We start from the raw sequence: 23,318 nt of genomic DNA on the forward strand, positions 1-23,318 counted from the left end.
ATATCTTTAAAGTACACGATCTAAATTACTTGCTAACATGTCTCCTGTTCTTCTTGTCTCCAGCTGTGAAGGAGGCGGCTGTACAGAGGAGACACAATCTCTACAGGGACAGCATCATTCTGACTAACAGCGACCCCAACCTACACCTGCTCGAGGACACACCCTCTGTGGACTGGGCTACCAAGTTCGGTGGCGATGAGCCGGAGGGGTCTGTAGGCAGCGGAGATGAAGGAAGGTGGGGGAAGAGACGCAGGCAGGTGGTGTCCATGATACAGCTGGACGGGGTTCCTCTGCAATACGAGTCCTGCCTGGAGGTCCCAGGGGTGGAGCTCATCCCTGAGGAGGAGGCTGAGGCGTCTGAGTGCCAAGAGGAGGACGAAGGGGAGAAAGACGAGTACCCAGGCTCACCAGGGGGTCCCAAATCCCCTGATAGCGTGAATGAAATCAGGGACCTGATTAACCCGGTGGTGGAGATGGTGCTGCCGGTGCCAGAGGAGAACCAGAGTGACATGACCAACGGGACGGAGCCGACCACCGGCACGGAGCCGACCACTGGCACCATCACCATGGAGGACGGGGTGCGGGAGGAGGTGACACATGTGACCACCGTCACGGAGGACGTCCCCAGGAAATCTGTGCGAAGCAAGACGTCTACGCAGACCATCGTCCAGCAGCTGGTGGGAAGCAGGAAGCAGGAAGCTGGTACGGAGCATCAGGAGGAAGCAGCCATCAAGAACACCATCGAGGAAATAGACATAGCGGTGCAGGAGGATGACAGTGAACGCATCGCCGAGGCCTCGGCAGCAGAATCAGCTCACGAGTCGTCACCGCCCCCACCGGCGGTTTCACACAGCGGCCCGCGTGACGACAGCGACTACCTGTCTCCGACCGCTGAGGGGCCGGATGAGGGCGAGCCTCAGCCAATCACAAACAGTCTGAATGGAGAGGACAAAATCATCGACCAGGTAGAAGTGGAAGTGGTTTTAGCGTAGGAAGACATTCCTCTGCACACTCACTGTGAAAACTGGAGCGAACAGCAGTGTGTGCGACACATTTATGGAGGGAGAAGATGAATGAATATAGATTGTATTTAAGGGTTTAAACATGTCTGTTCTTTGATATTGTTATCTCCAAAAACCAACTCTCCCACGGCCCCCTTAAGTTTTTTTTACTCATATCTTTGGTGACCGGTTTTCTCGTACTGAATCTCAGTTCAGAGTTTTATTTTTCATATTTTGTGTATAAATTCCTTTAGATCGGCCCCTTCAGGCTGCCGGTTTCATCCCATGAACACTGTTAAACATTCACTCATTCTGGCAGGAACACTAAACAACTAAAGATGTTTTCAGATGTTTAAGGTTTGTTTACATCAGCAGGAAGTCAGACCCATTTTCTTTTCATTTAAAAACACATTACAAATAGTCTTTAACTGTAATGCAAATGAATGGAGCTCAATCATCGCCTGTATCTGGGCAGCAGGGGGTGCTATAGTACAACTTTACATGCTTCTGCATTTGTACTACAGTATCAAATACTGCTATCTATTCTTGTAAAGTTTAATGTTATAAACATGTAATTTGTTGACTTGTATTTGCAAATGGGCTTTATGTTTCAACGTGTTTCAGTTCAAACGGTCAGGAAACAATTGAATGCATCCTCAATGCTTTTAAAAGATGTTTATATTTTGTATATGTTTTGGGGCAAATGACGTAAATGTTTTGTTTCAGCTGACTTTGCCTGAGGGTGTAGAGATGACCAAGAAAAGTGATGGCTCTTCAAAATAGAAGATGAACTTGAAAAGTCCTTTTCGTGATTACAAGCACAGATTTCTTTATTTTGGCTTGCAGCGACATTACATCACTGATATACTGTTTGTTCTGCTTCTTTGTAATTACATTCTATCCGATATGATGATGACCGTTTCTATTTAAAGCTAATCTACTATTTAATGAAACTTTTCAAATCCGAGTTAAAGGGTCAGTTCACCCAAAACTGGTATCAAGCTGTAGAGGTATCAAGCTGTAGCACCACTGATATTTATCCTTGTGTAAGACATTAGGTCATTTTAGAAAAGACAATCCTTGTTTCTGTAAATCATTAAAGGGACACTAAATATTTGGCTTTCATTCCTAAAATACAGCAGTATGTAACTACCTGTTTGGTAACCGTACTGTTAACGTTGTTTATTTCTGTGGTTTTGTCATTTTCATATCGTTTTTTTAAAAGGTTTCCTGAAAAGAACTCTTAAATTTGATACCAAGTATTGAAACGTTTTACATAATGTCCACACAGTCGACAGATTTTAGTTTTGCACGGTTCTCTTGACTTGCTGTGCGTTTAAAGACTCCAGATTATGCCGGCAGAAAAGGCCAAGGAACACTTTTATATATCCACCATCAACAAAATGTACAATCGCTGCGTCATGTTGTACAACAGCTGACACCACGTGTCCTCAGATGTTTGAGTCAGATCAGCAAAAACCTGAGAAAATATTAAAAAGTGGTAGAAACCTGAGGAAGCCAACAGAGCAGAGATGAAACAATGAGGCAGTTGTGTCGTGAATACACAGAATAAAGTAGATGAAAGTAATTTGAAGTCTCCGTTTTTATTATAATTCGTAGCAAATAACACTCCTTTCCTGTAAATTAAGGTGTTACCACATTTTTTTGTGACAGCATTTCACACTCTGTAGTCAACAGACCACATTTAATAAAATGCTAAGCAGGTTTCAATTCTTTCTTTTCCCTGTTGTCACTGTATCCAAGGCACATTAGTCAGGATGAGTCAGGTCATTTATTTATGATAAAACCAGCGTGGCGTGGGTATATTTCTTTTGTTTGGATTTGTAGGATTCATATTGAAATGGATGAAAAAAGCTATTTCACTAGCTTTATTCTTTTTTTTAATCTTTTTACTTTTGTCAAACAAATCCCTTGAGAGTCTTATTCAATGACAGAAAGATGTCTCAAAGAAAATTATTGATATCCAACAATAAATCACCTAGAAACTTATTTGAATATACTTCTAGTGTTCAGAATCAGTTATAAAAATAGTTAAATATACGTTCTTTAAATGAGAAGAGCAGATTTTTAAAAAAAACAGTCACATCTGAAAGGCACTGTTTTTTGTTTTTCTTCTTCTGGTTTGTGAATGATTGCCACAGAACCAAATGAGGAACTTTCACTGATATATGTGTGAAAATGGTCAGTTAGCAAACCAAGATGACCCGTCAGGGGAGTTTACGAGCTAAAATCACGAGTCACTTCTCCAAACTGACTGAAAACTGTCTTATGATCTCCGACTATAAATGTCTGTGCCAATTGCGAGTCAGCTTTTACATTTCGCCCCAAAGCACTGCAATAACCGGGCAGAAATATTCTCACATCAACCAAACATCCAATATTTTACACATACCGTTAGTCCCACAAGAAAAAGGTTGTTTTATAAGCAGTCAAAAACACGAGTGTTCAGGCTGCGTTTTACCTTGAAGTTACAGCAGCTGTGTCCTCAGAGCTCTGCTTTTCTAACTGATGAGAAACCTCATTGTTGAATCATCTGTAGTGTCATAACGACATCCTGAATTATTTAGTAATAAACAGCAAACCATGAAGCAGCTATACAAGTATGTCAAACTCGTGCAGAAAAGCTAAGGATGACTTCCTGTCTCTGGGTTCTGTGGAACCTCTCCTGTGTGCAATTTAAATAAACTTCTCTCTAAATCTATTCTCTTTTTTTTTTTTAAGATTACAAAACAAAGAACAGGAGGCCGGAGCACTCCCTCCCCGATGCATTCAACAACAAAAAAAAAAGTTCTTGTGCATTACTCACGACTCAGAGGCTGAGCGCTATGTCCCTTTAACATCAACAAACCACGTCATTCATTGTAAAGCCCGGCACATCGTCCTTACGGTGAAGGAGAAATATTATGATTTTACATTTCCAGTGAGTCAAGAAACAAAAAAACTGAAGTAAGACTGCATGACTTTTGCATACAAATGTGAGTTTCCAGATCCAGGAGTTTTGTGCGACAGTTAGTTCTCCTCTTGCATCAACCGAAAAAAAAAGAAAAAAAAACACTCCCAAAATTATTGAATCATGTGGTTTCCAATTAAGTATCCAGAGCATGTAATCCTTTTAACTCAACAGAGAAAAAGAGAAACAAAAATGCTGTCCTCTGTCCTTATCTGTCAGTGTCTGAGCTGTCCAAACCGTCACATCTGACCCAGAAGAGGAAATGAGATGAAATAACCGAGGACGGAGCCGACGATGACCCCGAGGAAGATCCAGGTGTTGTAGGACATGACGCACAGCATCAGCATGTAGCCCAGAGACACCTGCAGCATGTGGAGGGCCGTCTGGATGACGTGCAGCAGCCAGCTGAGGAGGAGGAGGAGGAGGAGGACGAAGGAGAGGACCGGTTACACCTCCAATACTTCACTCAGCTAATTACTGCAGATCCAGTCTGAACTCTGCATGTTTGATTTAATATACACTAAAATGGCGAGTTGAGGGTAAAAATAACCCAAAAAGAATATAACTGTGTTTTTTTTTCTCGGTTTTCAGGTACAAATATTTGTTTAAACAGATGTTTTTCTAATTGTACTTATTTTTGATGCCATTATTTGTATTTTGCAGCACAAATCTGAGAAAAGAGAAATCATCATGTCAGCAGTATACAGGTGTCACAGTAGGTCATAAAAGGCTCTGTTGGAATAATGTTACACATCCCAGCTCCCAACATCAGTGGGTGTGAGTGAAACTGCGCTTTCACGCAACTCCAGTAAACTGTCAACTTTTTTGGTAATCGTTAAGAACACTCAGACGGCACTTCATACAATGGAACTGATAATAATAATAATAATAATAATAATAATAATAATGATAAAGAAAAAACATACAGTTATTACGATCATACCGTGGTGACCCTAATCCCTCAGTACAAATCACGATTGAATTAATGACCTGTTTCTGAGGCTTGGAGCTGGAGGCTGGGAGTCCATCGGGGTCAGCGAGGATTCGGAGGGGCTGCTCTCCAGCACGGAGCTGCTGTCGCTGCGGCCGGACCGGGACTGAGGCTGGGTCAGACCGGAGCCGTTGCCCAGCCACACCCGCCACACTTTGAGCACCTCGTAAAACACTGTGAGGAGCAAGACCACGAACACCGACAGCACCATCCCTGCAACAACACCACGCGCGCACCATTAACGCGAGCACACGCTCACTACGTCGCTCAGTTACCACCTTTGTCGAACAATGTGGAAAATACACTGAAAGTTTCTTTCAGAGTTAGAAGATAAAAGTGGAAGCACTCTCACATCTGTTTACTAAAGATGAAGTTAGAGCCAAACGCAAGTAAACAAAGAGCATGGAGTCAGGACGCAGGAGGAGTCAGTCCACATGTTTCCTGGCCGGGTGCAGTGACTCCCTGTCGTCTGGTCTCCAGCAGAGAAACACTCCTCCCTGCTCTCTCTCACGTACGACAGGAGCATCAATCGTTCCATCTGACCCCTCTAATACTGTAATATTCATTGAGCTGTGAAACATCCACTTGACACTGAACTGGTTGCTCCTTCCTGAAGGACGGCAGGTGAAGTCAGCTGGGATTTACAATTACAATGAACAATATCAAAAGCCAACGTTAGCGAATCACAAACTTATTGTGGGATGCATAGACCCTCTCTACTTTTAAAGTTTGGGCTTGAAATGTTCTTTTATATATATTTTATTCCAACTCTTGAGTCACCCCTGATTATATAGTTGCGCTGCTATAGGCCGATGCTGCTGGGGGACCTCCCATGATGCACCGAGCTCCTCTCCCATCCGTTTCACTCTGTGTGTTTATACGCCACCATTACATCTCATTATCTTCCTGTTGGTTACTGTTTGTTATCTCTCTATGCAGTTTCCCTCACTTGCATAGTTTTGTCCTTCTTTTGGAGGTATCTCTGGAGCTTATGTTTGTGTTTGTTTATTGTCTCCTTTATCATACTGTTCTTTTCTCTCCCCGACCGGGGGAGGCAGACGGCCGCCACTTCTCAGCCTGGTTCTGTCGGAGGTTTCTTCCTTTTAAAAAGGAGGGGTTTTTTTTCTTACAAATATTGTTGATTGTTGTCTTCCTCTCTATATTGTTGTACAGTTCTGTGGTAAATACTTAACCATGTTAAGTGTTTTGAGATTACTTGTGTTGTGATTTGGTACAATACAAACCAAATGGAATTTAATTGTTCCACCAAACACGCTACTGAATGTTGGCTAACATGTTCCGTAACATTGCAGTACAGAGCAGGGCTGGCCATCAGACCTAAATACTTTTTTAATCACCGGCCAAAATGTGTCTCGACCTTTGAGCAGCAAAAACTGTCGGGTATGAAACATTCGGCTTGAAACGCTCAGTCGGATTCTAATTCTTATCGGCTATTCAGGCTCATTGTACCGAATGTTCGTATGTAGCCGATTTTGCTCGTGCAAACATTAAACACAGTTGCACTGAGAAGTTTAGTACGAATCGTGTCAAGTTAAGAAAAAAGGGGTTTCCGAGATAAACACGTTTATAGTCGCGCGCTTGGGGTTTGAGAGATTTCATGTGAATCCACTGTCACTGCTGTTAAATCAAAGCTGCTGTCGTCCACACGAAGGAACACTCGGCCTCACATTGTACTGTAACGTAAGCAATCATATCAACTTCTCCTGAGCAGTCAGGAAACGCAGCTATCTGTCGACACAACATGCCTTGACAAGATGAACTGGTTTGAAGGAGTTGGCGCTGCTCTGCAGTCTCTCAGAAATTAACTATTAATTCTAATTGGAGGTGATTTTTTTTGTTTCACACGGAGCAGCTTACCTGCAGGTCCGTGCACATCCCAGAAGTCAAACAGCAGCGTCACGCTGCTCGACACCTCAAAGGTCATCTGAAAAAAAACATGTGAAATGTATTAAAAACCTGAAAATAGGTTGAGGTGAAGTTAAAGAGTACCTTTACACCTCTGAGGAGCATAATTAAAGCAGGACCAACAGTTACGACAAGACTGAGCTCATCCTCCTGCACTCCAGGATCAGTCACCCAGGACTGAGAGCTACTGCACTGCTCTGTCATCAGTCCTCCCCACCTTTACCTTCTGGTGCAATAACACTCAGAAGATCTTTGATGACTCTGTTTTTCTATCTTTTCTTACCAGCCACATGCCTTAAAAGTACAAAAAAAAAAAAGAAAAAAAAAAAGAGAGAGACTTCTTACAAGTAAGATTTACATTTTAGATACAGGAGAGATACAGGCAGAAAACAAGATTTGGAAGAAGCAGAACTTCTCTTCAATTATCTCTACATTATTTTACACTGTGCTTGAAAACTCCTTCGTTTCAAACACAGGACTTTTGGGTTCCTTAAATGCAAAAGGAATTCCGCTGTTTCGGACAAATATCTATTCAGCAGCTCTTTCCCACAATTACAGGACGTATTGTCCCACAAAAGCACACTTTGTTCTGGCCTGCTGCTGTGGATGTGTCCCTGACAGAGGAATGCACTGTTTGCGTGCGTCTGTTACTCAGTCAGCAGTCCAGCTCTCTGCCCGTCTTCCCTGCTAATGCACCACCTGTCCTGGCATGAGTGTCTCTCACCAGCTGCACACTGGCGACTGTCTGAATGAGAACAGCTACAGCAGAAGTTCAAGTGTTGCAGCTTGAGTGTAAAAAAAAAAAAGAAAAAAAAAAAAAGAGGTATGTTGTTCGTTCAAGTCGTGTCCTACGTAAAGACAAAACACAACGCATGAGAGGCATCCTGGTGGTTCAGAGATTTGCTGAGTCACATCATGTAAGTCCATCTGAATCTGAAAAGGACCTCCATCTTTACCACGTCACTGTGAACTACCAACTAAAGGCAAATCAATACATTCACCGAAGGCTAATTCCAACGACGCTCTTATGTTGTCGAGCTTTGGTCGTGATTTCTGTCTGTAATGATAACATCGTACTTCCCATGTTATTTGCATGTCTGGGAATATGGTGACATCACTACAACGAAGCTCCCCGAGCAAACAGGTTGCAGGCAAGCGAACACTTAACCGATACGATTTGAACGGCTGCATTTCAGGAGAAATTTGAAGATAGTGCACTTAAAAGTGTCGACGCACAGCTACAAGCGCACTACGCCCGATTTGAACTCAGAATTCTGTCATTTCACGTGAACGGTAAACTTGTTTGCTTTGGGTGATAATATTTCAGTTCGCCTTCATGTTCTCCTGGTTTGCTAGAAACCCGTATGGTCAGCCGTCTCTCTGCTCATCTTCCCCACCCTCTTCAGACTTCTTATTGGTGACGTCACCATGTCCCCGGCAATTAACTTGCTGAGTGAATTGATATTTGTAGAAACGATGACAACACCCAAAACAAGGCTGGTTCAAAAGCTGGTATGTGCTTGAACCGTTTATGTAACACTAGAGGGTTTTTAATCTGAAACGGATTAACTAAATCATTGCATTTGGCTGACCAGTAGTATTAAACCTCGGTCATTCATTCTCGTTTATTGAGCAACAGAGGTTTCAAATTGAGTAATCCAAGTTGTCACATTTACCCTTGATGTAACAACTAGAAAGAGGAAGAGCTGCTAGAGCAGCACAGCGAGAACTATAAACTTCATGTGACTTGTTTTAAGTTGTATTGGTTGCCCTAAATTCCTCTCCTTTCTATACTAAACACAGAGACTCGTGAACCGCTTTAACATTTATTAACAGGGCAAACAAACAGTCAAAGTGACAGAGTGGCAGAAGTATTTGAGACCGTCGGACCAAGTCAAATATAGATTATTTGAGTCGACAGTCCAGCTCATCTGATCTCATCTGAGCTTATCTTTCAAACCGCTCCACAAAACCAGGTGTTTGATTGCCAGGTGACTGTTGAGACTACAAACAGAGATAGTAGTGCTCCAAAACACTCTCAAAGGACCGGACTCTCGATTTTGAATGCCTCAGAAAATGTGCTTCAGGTATTCGGTTTTATTTTATAAATATTACAGCAGAGAAAAAACAAATTATAAATCATAATGACTTGAATCGTCAGAATTGCATTGATGCATCAGAAAACCTGACTGTGACAACCGAAATGATTTTGTACTGAAAGCAGTAGGTCATGTGCATGTTAACATACTGATTATGTCTCTGTATGCTGGATTGTCTGTTTCACAGTTCAGTGCAGATTTAGCCGACTGTCTTATACTCAAAAAATGTACACTACAAAAAAAAAAAAAAAAAAAGCAGCTGTGCTATAAATCTAACTGTACAGAGATTCAAATATCCAGTTTAGCTCGGCAGTGTCAGAGAGGTATACATGTAACCACACGGTTATTAATGGTTGAGGTTGCAGCCTTGTTATAACCGAAGTGAAGTATATTGAAATGTGCTGATAAGATTCTTCCTCCCTGATTTCTGTAAACATGCTGGGCCAAGCATAATAAACAAAAACCCGTCTCAGACATTGGACCAAAGTTACAGCCAGTAAACCACTTTCAGATACAGTCGGCTCCAAATCAAACCCGACGGTGTTACAAGTAGCTGCGTGGGTCAGAAACGGATGCGTCCCGGTCCTACTTCTCTGGGTCTGTTATGGTAACCAAGAAAAATATTACGTGTTTTTTTTTTCCCACACGGCGAGTGACTCGATCCCGCAATTTAACATGCAGAGAAATATTTGAAAACCCAAATAAAGGCGCTCAACTAACACAATGCAGAAGAGAGCTACTTACGGACATCATGGTGAACTCGCTGAGCGCACTAATGTCACAGTTTTCCCATCACAGACTTTCTTGTTCGGGTGCAGTCAAGTACGAACCAGTTCTGGTGTGTGCCACTTCAGCTGCTGCAGCAGCAGCAGCAGCCAGTGACCCATTCAGGTGGACCTTTGCAGCCGGGCGAAACTGGCGAAGTCACCTCGTGACTTCAGACAACCAGCAGAGGCTGACGGTCAATGGAGTTTTTTTGTTTTTGTTTTTTTTTTGTTCCCAGCAACCGAGAACAAAGAGCTCCGTGTGAACTCGAGTCAAGTCCGGGAAGCCAAATGTCACCCGTCCACATCGAGCAGAGAGAGTACAATTAGAAAAGATTAGCAGTATATAACCAGTAAATCGCACGGTATTGACATTGCTGGTCCAGAGGAAACTACGCATGCGTGAACTAGATAGTCCGCCGATTGTTTACATAATGGGTGACGGGCTCTGGTCACGTGACTGACGGAGCGAGCCGACCGAATTCGTTAAATTTCGTGTTTTTTTTTTTTTTTTCTTTCCGCGCTGGAAAATTAGTCATAAATCTTATCTGTGAAGAAGCTGACAGCTGTGACTGGTCTGGAGGGAGGCCGGTTATTTGGGGACGACAGCCATATTATAATTACTGAGAGGTTTCTGTTACTATCTAGACAATGTTTTGTTTTTTTGAAATAGCAGTCTTGTCAACCTATTAAATGTCAAATTATGGCAAATCTTTAATATCTTCTAGTATTTTTGTTTAGATATCAATATGAATACTGCTGAATATTGAGCAATTAAAGTGCAAACATGCTAAATCATTCTTCTATTGTTCTTTAATCTGGTCTGTATATGTTTTGGGAAAGAACATGTAGTCAGTTTTGGGTGGACTTCTTCAGTGAATTCGTTAGGAGCAGCTTCAAAAAGCTTCCCATTAACATTCCAGTGGCTTTATATAGGCTACTTCCCAAAAATGGTAAGATGTTATACTTACATCTCGCTCTGGATCAGTTGTGTCCATGTTTTCATTTGTTCTTAATTAGAAAACAGGAGAAGTGCTTCCTGTTATGTAAAGCACTCCTTGTAAAGGAAATCACCCAAACTTGCCCATAAGGCATTCGATTATTTAAAAGAAACGTTTTGGACACGTGGCAATTTCAGAATCACAAAGCTGACGATATAAACAACATAAACACATGTCTTGTCATTTTATTGTTTTACTCTACAGTACAACTTTGATTCTGCACTGTAAGATGAAATATTACATGTACTGGTTGAGGTGCTACCATTAGTATATGCATACTGCACCTGTAAACAGCTTACAAGTAGAAAAATACAAAACCAGACACCACTCATCAGTATGTGAGGGGAGAAGAATGAAAAAAAAAAAAACATGTGGGGCTTCATAAAGCTATAGTACCTTTTGGTGGAGAAGAATTCAACAGAATGAGGACTGATGAAGGCAGCGTGAAATTACTTCAGGGAGCTGCTGCTGCAGCATTCTTACAGACAAGAGGAATTGCACATATTTTCTAAAACAAGAGTAAAAACAAAGTCTGACGGATCTATGGTCCAGTGTCTCACTGTTTTTAAAAGCTACATTTGCATACATCATGTGCACTTTGCGCAGTCCGAGGGAGACAAAACAGGAAGTGCACATCCTGACGTCCTCCCAGAGAAGAAGCAAGTCTATCGCGGGCTCATGTAAGCGGTGTCGGGAATCCAGGTTGTTTAAGGCATGCATTCACTATAACGTCTTTGTTGTATGGGGGACAATCAAAGCAGTTTGCCTGTGGAATTACCGAGCTCAGAAAAACTAAATACAAATTCCTGGGAACATTCGGCAGAATGATTTAGAGTCAGGCGCCAACACCAGAACGGAGACTCTTTTTTTTTTTTTTAGGAATTTACAGAAGTTAAAGTGGAGTCTGATTTGACATTGCACTAAAATGAGGGAAAAAAAAGACAAACACACCAGTAGTGACACAAACATTCAGTACAGCAGTTGTGCTTCAGATCTTCAGCGGCATTACTTTCCCACAGAAATGCAACAATAAATATGTGTTGATGCTTTTTCAACACAGTAGGCCTGGGTGATGTGGTGGAACTCACTACCATGTTATAAATAGGGCGATTTTCTAATATATGACACAATATAACAAACAATCAAATTGCAGAAATGAATTGTGTTCTGTTGTTATGAATTACTAGAGATAAAACTTTGCAAAAAAAAAAAAAAAACTACTGTAACCAATTTGAATTATAATACAACAGAAATTTGGACAGTTATAACATATTAGGATCATGTCATGATATGATTAGGCTGAAAATATAAAATATAATGTCAAAAAGTGCTGTGTTGTGCACACGTATGTCATCATCTGCACGGACTGAAAGAAGATTCTCATCCTACTAATGTAACACTATAAGAACGTTAAGGCAACAAAGAAGATTAAAAACAACACATCCAGAGTGAGACTCAAAAGAACATTTAACGACATGTATCTCAAACCCGAATCTGTCGGGTCTGCTAAACAGGAAGCTGCAAGAAAACAAGATGTATATTCTTTTACAGCAGACGTCAACTGGTGCATCGCAGAAGCAGGCACTCAGTCGAGCAGCTCAGTTTGTTGATCACGTCAAGCTCCAGTTTCATGACTAAGTCGAGATAAAGTTTGTACTAGTATTGACCACAGCAGGGCAGAGACGGGCTGTCAGTGTTTTCATCTTCTTCTCCAGCTGCAGGAATAAGGAGGCTCATCTGCAGATTAACTGTCCTCTGAATACAGAAGTGGAGTCGAAGCAAAAGCTCTCAGTGATGTGAGCCAACAGAGGGTGGCAGTACAGACCCAATATATCTGCACTTTGAATTTTAATTTGTTACTTGTCAGTGTGTGCTATGTTTCATTTGTTGTAACAAATACTTTCAGGATAAATATATCAACTGGTTGATTTATGCCAATTTAACAAATAAATAAAACAATTTAAGTGTAAATCCATGGCTTTGTATAAGTATTTTTAATTTAACTATATTTTTACTGGTGATCGGCTGAGAGGTTTTACTAAGACCTTGTTTCACAAAAAAAAAAGACTTCATTATAAGAAGATGTAATGATCACAGTAACATCTTACACACAGGGTTTTTTTTACTGGTTTTCCAAATGAACCAGCACCTGTTGATGTTTGTTCACCTCTTTGATATCCAGCATGATGAAATCTCTGCCGGGCTGACGGCGAGGACAGCTGAGACACAAACAGACAGAAGTGGACCACAACTAACAAGCACATATTTGGAACGACATCACAAAAGAAGGCCAGACTAAAAGGTCAAACTCGAGCTCGTCATCGGCCAAAATTATTTTCAAGGCATCACAGATGCAACCATTTCTTAACCCTACTCCAAGAATCAAACATGTCCAATCACTGAATCTTCTAAACGCTGTATGACAATCCAAAACACTTCTTTTAGGCACAGTGATCTTCACCCGCTCTGTCTGACATTACTTGGTGGGACACGAGGTGAAACTATACGATATGATCCCTTTTCTTTCACTTATTAGAGGAAACGATCTTTAGGGTATTTTAGGGTGGAGTTATCGTCCATCCTCTTACACGCAGCATGTCTCTGTCCCGGTTTGTTGAGAGGCGAGTGCAGACAGATGCGGGTGGGCGTGGCCACAATGCTCCATCACCTGCTTCTTCTACTGACTGCTGGTGAAAGTGGAGTTGGCGCTACTGCAGCTTTCCTCATAACTGGGTGGAGGCTCTGTAACACACACATGCAAGGATCATGTAAGTACGGAAGCATCCTCAGGTCATCTTTTACTCTGCTTTCATCTTAAATTTAAAAGTAGCTGTCTTTACCAACTACCATTAAAGAGCACTTACTATACCGAGGTGTTTACTGCATTAAAGAACACGGCGAGTGTTCGATGTTCTAAGCTCAGCGCCTGAGAGCAGAGATGCAGCGATGCTTGCGAGCCAGTTCAGGCAGTCGACTCGACTCGTACACGCAGGTTGATTCATGCTGAAAACATTTCCCGTCTCTCCCCTTCACCTGTCAGAAACACTGCTGGCCTGTGTCAGTACTCCTGCTTTTCCCTTTAACCCCATCACCACCCCAGCATCCACCTGCAGGCTCCAGGGGAGCTTAAGATATTTGTCATCACTACCCAATATCTCCACGTCATCACATCTGCAGGGAGTGATGAAACTGTAACCATCTTCTGCAGCAGCAATAAACATTTCGTTTTTTGAATTAGCTGCCATTTAACTGTCATTTTACAACTATCTGCCAGTCATTAGAGGGACATCAGGCAAAATCAGTTCAAACAGCAACCTGATGGTAACTTGGTTGCACACTAAAATACTGATATTAATACTGGCCACTCTTGGCGTTGCCAGAACCTTTCCATGAGTAGAAAGCTGCATTATAGAGGTTCATAGGACTTCTGGGTGTTTTATTCGGGTGAAGAGCTGAATTCAGGCACAGCATTAGCCAGAGTTTATCCAGATTTGGAAACTGAACTTGAGACAACTGTGGCAGCCATTTTGACTTCCTGTTTTGAGCTGTCTTTCCTTTTGTATCGTGGAGAAAAGCAGGACGTCCATCATCACTGATATCGAGTATCACCTGTGCTTGCTGCTACATAAGCTGCAGGATTCAGCAAGTTTCTCTCTCCCTGGACGCATGGTTGGTGGTTTGTGTTTGGTTTGGTTTTTGTGCTTACTTTTCTTGCTCAACACACCTCACTCTACGCTCACTCAGATACAGAAAACCTTGCTGATGTTTAGATTTTCATAATTTAGGTTGTAATTGTTTAATTTGTTGTATTTAATAAATCTTTAGTTTAAAGTCACGTATTGTCCTCTTGGTCCTTCCCACAAGCCGGCCTGTGACACGACTCATTACTGAATTTGATTGTGGTAAAAACTCAAAGCATAAACTATCATAAAGATGATACTTTTTTCGGCCGTTGCACTCAACTAATATAGACTCTGTCACTGGTGCCAGTGTGTAATGTGTTTCTGAAGAACTTACCATGAGGGTAGTCCCAACTGCTGTACTCTGGAGGGAGGATGAGAGAACAGGAAGTGGGGACCGGAGTCACATTTCCATCAGTGAAGAAAGGTATGGTGGCTCCAGTGGACACGCAGAACAGTGGGGCGGACGCATTGGGTCGTCTGTGGTCGGGAGGCAGCGCTGCGCCCGGCGCGTGGCTGAAGGCGCTGGGTGACATGGTGACCGGCTGACCTGACTGGTCCTGCTGAGAGTGACTTTTGGTGGGAATCTCCTCACTGGCGATGCCCCCTGCGCACAGCCCCTCCTCTGGCTCCTCCTCCGCTGGCGGAGCACTGGGCGTCACCCCAGCGGCACCGGTTGCCATGGCCGCACCGCGGTTTGGACTGGTGGGCGGCATGGGCCTCGACGGAGTAAAGTTCACAGCAATGTTCCCGATGTAGATGGGCAGAGTGACAACTGCATCTGGAGACTTTAGTGACACCTGTAACACAACCAGTGATTTATAATAAAGTCGTTTATTTTTATTTAAAAATATAGGTGTTATTTTTTGGGAAATAATTTGATTTAAAGACCTAAAGATAAAATCTGAAGCAATCTATTCATAAGTTTACAATCTTATGCAGTACAGACACAGAGCAGCAAGTTCAGTTTTGGACTGTGGTCAAGTCAAGCAGGTTTGCTTGTCACTTTAAGAGGGTGAAGCAGCAGCATCACTGAATAACAGTGAGAAGCTGCGACCTGATCCATCTATTAACTGCTATCTTTCGCTAATCATGAATAGTTCAAGAGTTTGGCATATCGATGTGTCTTGTCGTCCTCTGTGTTTGAACTCAAGACTCACGATGCTGCAAAATAATGTTCCACTTTCACAAATTCTTAATTTTCACTCGTATCAGCTGCTAAATGTTGCACTGTAAAGCCCAGCGTTAGGAAAAGGATATCTAAAGTTAGAGAAGAAAATTAAATGGTAAATAGTTTGCACTTACATGCTTTATCAGTCTCAAACTTTACAGTTTGCCTCTCATTCACCCACACATTAATTGACACACATGCTGCTGAATGAGCTTGAATCTCTCAGTATTATAGTTATTATATCTTTTTAACTATATTCCCAAATATTGAATTGCATCTGGAAGTGATTATGGTGACATCTTGATGGAAAGCACTAATGGAGCTTGCATTATACTGTGAAGAGTTTATTTGCCCATTTAAAAAAAACTAATTGTGTGCTGCATTTCTGTGAACGCACATTTAGTCTTAAGAAAACTGACAAAATATTTTAAAAACAGGCTGATGATAAAATATATGACCAAAAAAAAAAAAATAGCCTGAAGCAGCCAAAATAATCACAATATCTTTTCTTATAATTTCTTATGATAATTAATGGATAGATGGGACTGTGGAGTGGGTTTATAATGAGTGTGTATCCTCAATAATTCAGTGGGTTCGATCCGGAAACAATTAATACTGTATAAAGGATGTTATTTGAAAGTATGTCGAGAGCTGGTCTGTCGAAAAATAAACCAGAAAGAGCTGAAAATGAAGCATATCTCTGTTTACAGCGACAACAAGCCCCGAAATGTAAAATTCTGCTGCGTGGAGGAAACAAAACAAGATTGAAAAAGCGCTGGCCGTACTATTATTCCTTTTGTACTGGTAAATCAATACAGCTGTATTACAACAGTAACACACAGACACACACTCTGACCTGAATGAAGTAGTCGATGTCTACAAGGCTGCAGCCGGCCAGCGCTGACTGAGGAAGAGGAGGGACGATGATCTGCTCCTTCCACTCTGCATGTTTCCCTGCCTTCACTCCGGCTCCCTCCACCTCAGCGATGGTCCGCAGGTCAAACACAGGCCGCTTGGTCTTGTATGTCACTTTCTGGTGTGACAAACACACACAAACATGAAAAGATGTGACGCTGACCTCACACCTCTTCACACACCTCTGACGTATAGCTTACAACAAAAAGTGTTCTTTTGAAATGGATTGAGAAAAGTCCTTTTAGTGTTACCTTGAGGTAGAGGGAGACTTTCTGTGCTCCCACATGAAAGAATGACCTCTATGGATGGTTATGTCTCAGTGGAGATGTATATTATATCTCCAGCGGTGCTTATGGCGGTATTTAGTAACGATTATTGAAATCTGTGAATAGGTGTTTTTGATCTTTATCAAGTGTTTTTTTTGGTCTATTTTCTGAAGAATACTAAAGACTGGGACCGCAGTTAGTCTACAGAAAGAAAATATCATTATTATTATTGATTATATTCAATAACGTACCTGTATGAGACTGGCCAGTACACACCCCGTGTCTTTCCCCGACTTGTTGTGGATCTCGGTGGATAACTTGATGACCTGACCAGGGATGTAACCCCTCAGGTCACTGCGAGCTTTCAGCATCAGAGTCCCCGTCTTCACCAAGAGGTAGCTGAACTTCTTAGTGATCACTGCATAGCTCTGATGCTGCAGAAACAAAGTTGCAGGATAAATGTTTATTTCTGCGCAGTTGGTTTTAAAAGGTTTCACTTGTTGTGCTGATTCCTTATTTCTGCTGAGTTCACCAATATCAGGAAACTGTGACAGTCATGATAGGAAGAGAGTGGATTATAAGGAGAGAGTAAAGGATAAAATGCATTACATATCCTGCTCTGCCAATAAATCGAATAAGCCCTGACCAAGAAAAAGGTAGGTCAAATGAAAAATGCATTAAGGCGTTTCAAAATCGCCCACCATTTCAATCCAGTCCCAGATTTACTCTGTGAGAACACAACATGAAGTAATAAAAATCAAGGTGAAGAAAAAGTACGAAGATCTGAGAACCAAACACTCACTTCAATGTGAGGCACCTCATTGAGGTTGAGCAGGTTGAGTAGGTAGAAGGGCTTCTGGGCTTTGTAGTCCTTGGAAAACAGGGGCGTGTCTATGGTCGCTCTCACACGGTAAACAACCTTTCCAAAGGGTCCTTCAAAGGATGTTGGGACAGCAACTGAAGAGAGGATTGACAGACATGACAAGGACATTTTCTAATCAATGGGTTAAACAAAAACATTCAAATGTGATATTGGGGTAATAATAATAACCAGTTAAAATACAGAAATCTGTCTATCTCAGTAGAGATTTGTTGGAGATAAAAAAAAAAAAAAAGAAAACAAAGAAGGAGGAAAAGTAAATAAAAAAATTAAATAAAAAAGTAACTTGAGGGAGTACTGAACTTCCATTACTTTAATGGAACTGTCCGCATTGCGTCAACTCTATCAGTTATTAACCAAAAAAAACAACAACCTATCTTTTCATTCAAAACCAAATTTCAATACCGAAGTCTGCTCTGTGATTGTCGTCTCCACCAACAGTTCTTCTCTTGTATCTCTATGCTGTCCTTTTCTCTCTCTGCTCTCCTCTCAACCCCAACCGCTCGAGGCAGATGCTCTGCCCACCTCTGAGCCTGGTTCTGTCGGAGGTTTCTTCCTGTTCAGATGGAGGTTTTTCTGCCTTAAAGATGAGTTTTTCCTCCTAGCTTATGTGGGAATTGTTGAATTGTTGGGTTTCTCTGTATGACGCTGTAAAGTTCTGCTGTAAGGACTTTAATGTGTTAAGTGCCATGAAATAACCTGTGTTGTGATTTGCAACTATATAAATACAATTGAATTGAAGTCAGTGAAGTAGCCAAGTAGAGCAAAATGTCGGCTTTACTTAGGCGGCCTGCTAAGGCTAGAAAAGTCACAAGATTTCACCTCACAGTAAATAAATCTTACATTACAACATCTTATTTCTCACTTTTCACACTAACTTTTGGAAATGCAGTGCAATGCGTGCTAGCTAGCATCTGCCGATAGCCTGCATGTGAGGCGTTTAGGCAACAGCAGTAAATCGTACAGCCTACCAATAGCCTGCATCAAACTAAAGATTTGCACTATAAAGTGTAATGTCATTTTTTTGTTGTTGTTGTTAAAATTAATACCATACCAAACGCTTGGTCAAATTCTACATATATTATATGATTTCATTTTAGATCATTTCTACCAGGGGGACAATAAGCTGGAAATTGTCGTTATCCATGCCGACCTCTATCAGAACTGTCACTAGACGTAAAAAGCCCTTCAGACTGATTCCTGCACATCTTGTCCTGATTGGAAAAAGGACAAGGTTTTTGTGACTCAAGGAAAGGGCAGCGAAGAGGAGGAAATAGAGAGAGAGGGAAAAGTTAGAGGGTAGGAAATTTAAGAAGAGGGAGAAAAAAAAAAAATCACTGTTGGGGGGTGAAAGCAGCCAGACAGACAGGAGAGGAAGATATTCAGAGCTGGTGGAGAGGTTCAAAACACAGGTTCAAAACTTCTGAGATTGTCATCCATACAAATAATCTGCATATAGATTTCCGAGCAGGATGCACAAAAAGGTGATTAATGTGTTGTCAAAATCAAAGCCGAGCCACTCTGTCAACCTCACTATTCTAATGTGTTCCTTGTTTCCTGGATCCTCATTCAGATGTTAATGTCAGCGAAGATGGCGGCTGCTCCAGGGACAATCCGCTGCTGCTGTCAATGAGAATTAATCAGGAGAGGCGGCTTGTTGTTGTTTTGTCTCAGACAGCTTGGCAGCTAAAACAGAGCCATGGGTGGATGACAGAGGACAGACTGAAGCACCAGACCCACTGTCCTCAGAGACACACCAGGCTGGGCTGCTTGTGGTTGCTGAAGGTGGATTGTACAGCCTGACTTGTTCCTTTGGACTCAAATAAAACCCATCCTCTGTGTTATATAAGAAGACTGGTAATCACGTGTTGATTTGCAGGTCAAAAGATGTGTAAACTCTTATATAAAACAAGGCTACGTTTGTTTTTAAAGTAAAAATTATTCCGATTTGTTTGATAATGCATCATTATTAACATCACATTTGTGTTTTTAGCTGTGTGTTTGGACTGCAACAGCAGGGAAGCCCTCGAAATGTGACTCACTGACTGACAAAATTACACCATTGGTTGGTTCCTGAGTCTATTTCAACTTAAAAGGCTTCGTTTCAAATGGGCAAAGTCTACTGAGAGTGCCCAGTACATCAAAGAAAAGTAAGAAACTGATGATAGACCAAATCAATCCTCCCAGTCTTAGTTGAAGCTCAGATAACCAAAATGAAGCTCTCGTATTGTGGACACATTATGAGAAGAACCAATTTAGTGGAAAATACAAATATGCTTGGAACAGTTGAAGGAAAACGAACAGGAGGATGACCACAAACAAGATGAATGGATGCAATCAAAGAAATCATGATTAAGCTGTCCAGCAGCCAAAAGACTCAAACAAAAGATACTCTGGAGGAAATGGTTGCCAGGATACGAAATCTACTTGATGGGACATAGCATATCATAGCGCTTGATAAACGGTCCATCCATATAATTAGGCTTTGACCTCAGTCTTGTTCATGAAATGTCTCAACAACTTTGGGATGAATTTCCATGAAATAAAGGAAACAGACGAGCTGTCCTGTGGGTCAGCTGTAATCACTTTCACCTTGTGTTGTCATCAGGTCCAACTAATACACACCAGCAAAGCTACAGAAGTTAGTGGTTCCTCATGTTCGGAACCAATTAGAAAACGCAAGCATGCGAACACACTAAACTATGATAGTTTACATCGTACGTACACCTGTTTAATGTTTGCATTGCCATTGTGAGCTTGTTAGAACGCTATTGTTAGCATTTAGCTTGACAAAGTCTTATCAGCATTCAAATGGCTATATTTTCAATATGCATAAATCAGTTTCTAATTACAAGTTAAGTTGATGATATTCCATCAAGACTGTCAAAATAAAGAATTTCCAAACTGAGTAAGTTACACCGCTACAGATCAATCGACATTGAGATTCTGACTTTAGATCCGTACAAATCAAGTAAAACATGCTTCATGTTCTTTGTTGTGGTTGTGAGCAGCAGCAGGACTCATCTAAAAAGGAGGAAAGAGACTTGTGGTCTCTCATCTCATGTCCTTGTGAAATGAAGCCATCCAAACCTTATTTATGCCTTTAGGTGTCCGTGTACTGTGTTTTTCTATGGCCTTCCTCTTGTCTTCGAATTTCTTTGTTCCCTCTGTGAGAAGAGATCTCGCCAGATCGACACCTAATGTTTCGACTCTCCATGACTTGGCTGGTGTTATCAGAAGAAATTCTGTTCATCCTTCTTTTCAAAATGTTGTTAAAAAAAACACTAACAAAGGCTCCTTGAAGCTCAACTGCATATGTGTGAATATGAGCAGGATGAATCCCTGAATCTACTTTTTCCATAATAAATCAAACTATTTCTGCCTATCTTGCGGTATTTTGATAATATCATAGCTTTTCCTCAAATATAATTTACAACAGAGTATAACAGATTTTTTTGATTTTACTGAAAACGTTAAAAAAAACAAAGGGCCATGATGAAAGATGCAGAACTGCCAAACTCCTTGCTAATATTCTGGTTGTTGGTTGTTTTGACTTTTTCTTCAATTATAACTTTCAGAATAAAAAAAAAACCCCAAAACTTAAAATCATCATTAAGGTTACACGTTTTTGCTGAAGCTGCTGCAGAAAGATGCTGACTCGTTCTTGTTATCTATGTCAATGAGGATAAACAAAATATCAGAAACATCTGAGTATACCACAATAACATCCAAAGAAAATGAGTGCAGTCAAGTAGTACCTTCACTAACAGAATGAAGCCGTCTTCAACCCCTCTCACTTATCAAGACACACATTGATGGTGACATCCTGGTGCTGACCCCCACATTACCAGAACACTGGGGTCCAGTGTCTGACTCGAGGACACCGTGACATGGTATTAGGAGATAAAACATCAATGCTGCGATACTGAGGGTTGGGCGTTAAGAACTGTATGATACAATATGAAAATGCAGGAACTAGTTCTTTTCCAGCCTTTGTGGTGAGTTTATATGAATTATTTGCTTTTTTTCCTCTCTTAAGAAACAACTGTGAACCCTTACTGTCAGCGCAAATATTAGAACACAAATTCAAACAAGCCTGCTCTTGCTGTCTTTGAGTAGGAATTGGTATCAAGTTGTTGCATTCAAATATCACCTGGCAATGCCTTTACACTACATATCTCGCCAATTCGATATGCAGTGTGTGTTTTTCGTATCACCTTCTGTTTATGTTTACATTTTTGGTGCAAATTCTGCGGGTTTTATTAAAGGTCATTATACGTACATAGAAAAGTAAATAGTCCAGTCATTTCATGATAATGCAAACTGTACAATATAGTGTCACTTTTGCTTTTCATTTATGACCTAAAACTCTAAATTAAATTGGAAAAAAAATCTCTTCAAGTTACGCGTTACAAGTCAGGTCAGGTCTTTATACCTCAAGACTTGATCTGCTTTCTGTGTACTTTAAGGATCACATTCACATACATACTGTACATCCAATCCAAGGGTGTGTCTGTTTGCAGTGCCAGCAGGGGGCAGTAGGAGATGCTTGATTCTCCAGCGAGTCACTTATCACTACATGATAGTTAACATGCCCTCTGCTGATGTTCTCAAGTCTGGGGGCCTGAAAGCAAGGGAGGGCGAAGCATGGAGGCATGAAGACCAATTAAACAGTGACTGCACAACTGGAGAGGGAACTAAAAATAACCCCCCCCCCCCCCCCCCCCCCCCCTTCAGCCCACGCCTGAGAGAGTGCAACACAGACACTGCACAGCGTGTGTGCCCTCACAAGTGCCAAGCAGGTTTAGCAGCTTGTGTTATTTGCATGGTGGTGGTTTTGTATTTTATTGACAGGGAAAATGTATTCATCAGCATTACAAGTGTGTTTGTGAACAAGGGGTATGAGGAATAAAGATGCATGATCACGCTGAGGCATCACAATCAGCACGCCCCTCCCAAATCCCCTAAACATGAACCATGGAAGCTTTCTGACTGCTGAGTCACCACTTTGTACTAGACATAGAGGTCTTGTACGTTATCAGAGGGCATCACATCTGTATGCTCCTTTCAGTGACGTCATGTGGATCTCTGATAAAACTGGTTCATGAGAAAACAATTACAGGAACAGTGGGCATGTCACCGACACGGAGGACTGAGGTGCAACAGTTCTACTTACCTGGAATAGGAAAGTGGAACGGGAAAACGTGTTCGCCCGCCATCAGAGTTCCTGTAAGACAAGAGCATTTATCAGCTACTGAAAACGAAAAAATGCAAATGTCATTCACAGTGTAGGCGTGATACTTTTTGGGCCGTGTGTCTGTATGACTGTATTTATTCCTATTCCACATATTCAGCCGTGCAGCATCACAGGAAGTGATAAACTGTTGGGTGCGTGACAGCTGACACGTGTGGATGGCAAAGTTTGATGCTCTCTCAGTAGAGTTCAACAATGATCGACAACCATGTTGAAGCCAGCAGTGATGAAGCTGCACCTCAGCGTCTTCTTCTGCTCCGTCTCATCTGCAGGCCAGCATCATTGAGCCATGTCGGCCCTTTTACATTAAAGTTAAGATACAAGTGACCTTCTGTTATGTTTTCTGGCTGTCAACAACAACGTGGAAAGAACTGAAACAACAACCCCACATCTGTATCC

At 41.5% G+C, this 23,318-nt stretch overlaps 3 protein-coding genes across 3 annotated transcripts in view; 1 reads left to right on the forward strand and 2 right to left on the reverse strand.

The window, feature by feature from the left end:
• niban2a (niban apoptosis regulator 2a) overlaps positions 1–2,726 on the forward strand; it is a 28,885-nt gene extending 26,159 nt beyond the window's left edge. The window contains exon 14 of the mRNA XM_069161521.1: positions 64–2,726. Coding sequence (XP_069017622.1) covers positions 64–992 — 929 coding nt within the window. The 3' untranslated portion in view covers positions 993–2,726. The remainder of the gene's footprint in view (positions 1–63) is intronic.
• Positions 2,587–10,249, reverse strand: slc31a2 (solute carrier family 31 member 2). Its single transcript, XM_069161528.1, has 4 exons — positions 9,733–10,249; positions 6,842–6,908; positions 4,963–5,176; positions 2,587–4,377 (listed from the first exon to the last, which is right to left on the reverse strand). Exons 1-4 carry the CDS (start codon positions 9,739–9,741, stop codon positions 4,212–4,214), a joined length of 456 nt encoding a protein of 151 aa, XP_069017629.1. The 5' UTR covers positions 9,742–10,249; the 3' UTR covers positions 2,587–4,211.
• A 669-nt stretch (positions 10,250–10,918) lies between these two features.
• Positions 10,919–23,318, reverse strand: part of arrdc1b (arrestin domain containing 1b) — a 41,141-nt gene continuing 28,741 nt past the window's right edge. Inside the window, exons 3-8 of the mRNA XM_069161539.1 lie at positions 22,842–22,892; positions 17,588–17,742; positions 17,037–17,219; positions 16,461–16,637; positions 14,771–15,233; positions 10,919–13,495 (exon numbers count right to left, since the gene is read on the reverse strand). Of these exons, the coding sequence (XP_069017640.1) occupies positions 13,431–13,495; positions 14,771–15,233; positions 16,461–16,637; positions 17,037–17,219; positions 17,588–17,742; positions 22,842–22,892 (1,094 nt within the window). The 3' untranslated portion in view covers positions 10,919–13,430. The remainder of the gene's footprint in view (positions 13,496–14,770; positions 15,234–16,460; positions 16,638–17,036; positions 17,220–17,587; positions 17,743–22,841; positions 22,893–23,318) is intronic.

This window comes from Embiotoca jacksoni, unplaced genomic scaffold, assembly GCF_022577435.1.
Source record: "Embiotoca jacksoni isolate LCO1_2020_lvr unplaced genomic scaffold, fEmbJac1.0.p SCAF_10, whole genome shotgun sequence".
Lineage (NCBI taxonomy): Eukaryota > Metazoa > Chordata > Actinopteri > Embiotocidae > Embiotoca > Embiotoca jacksoni.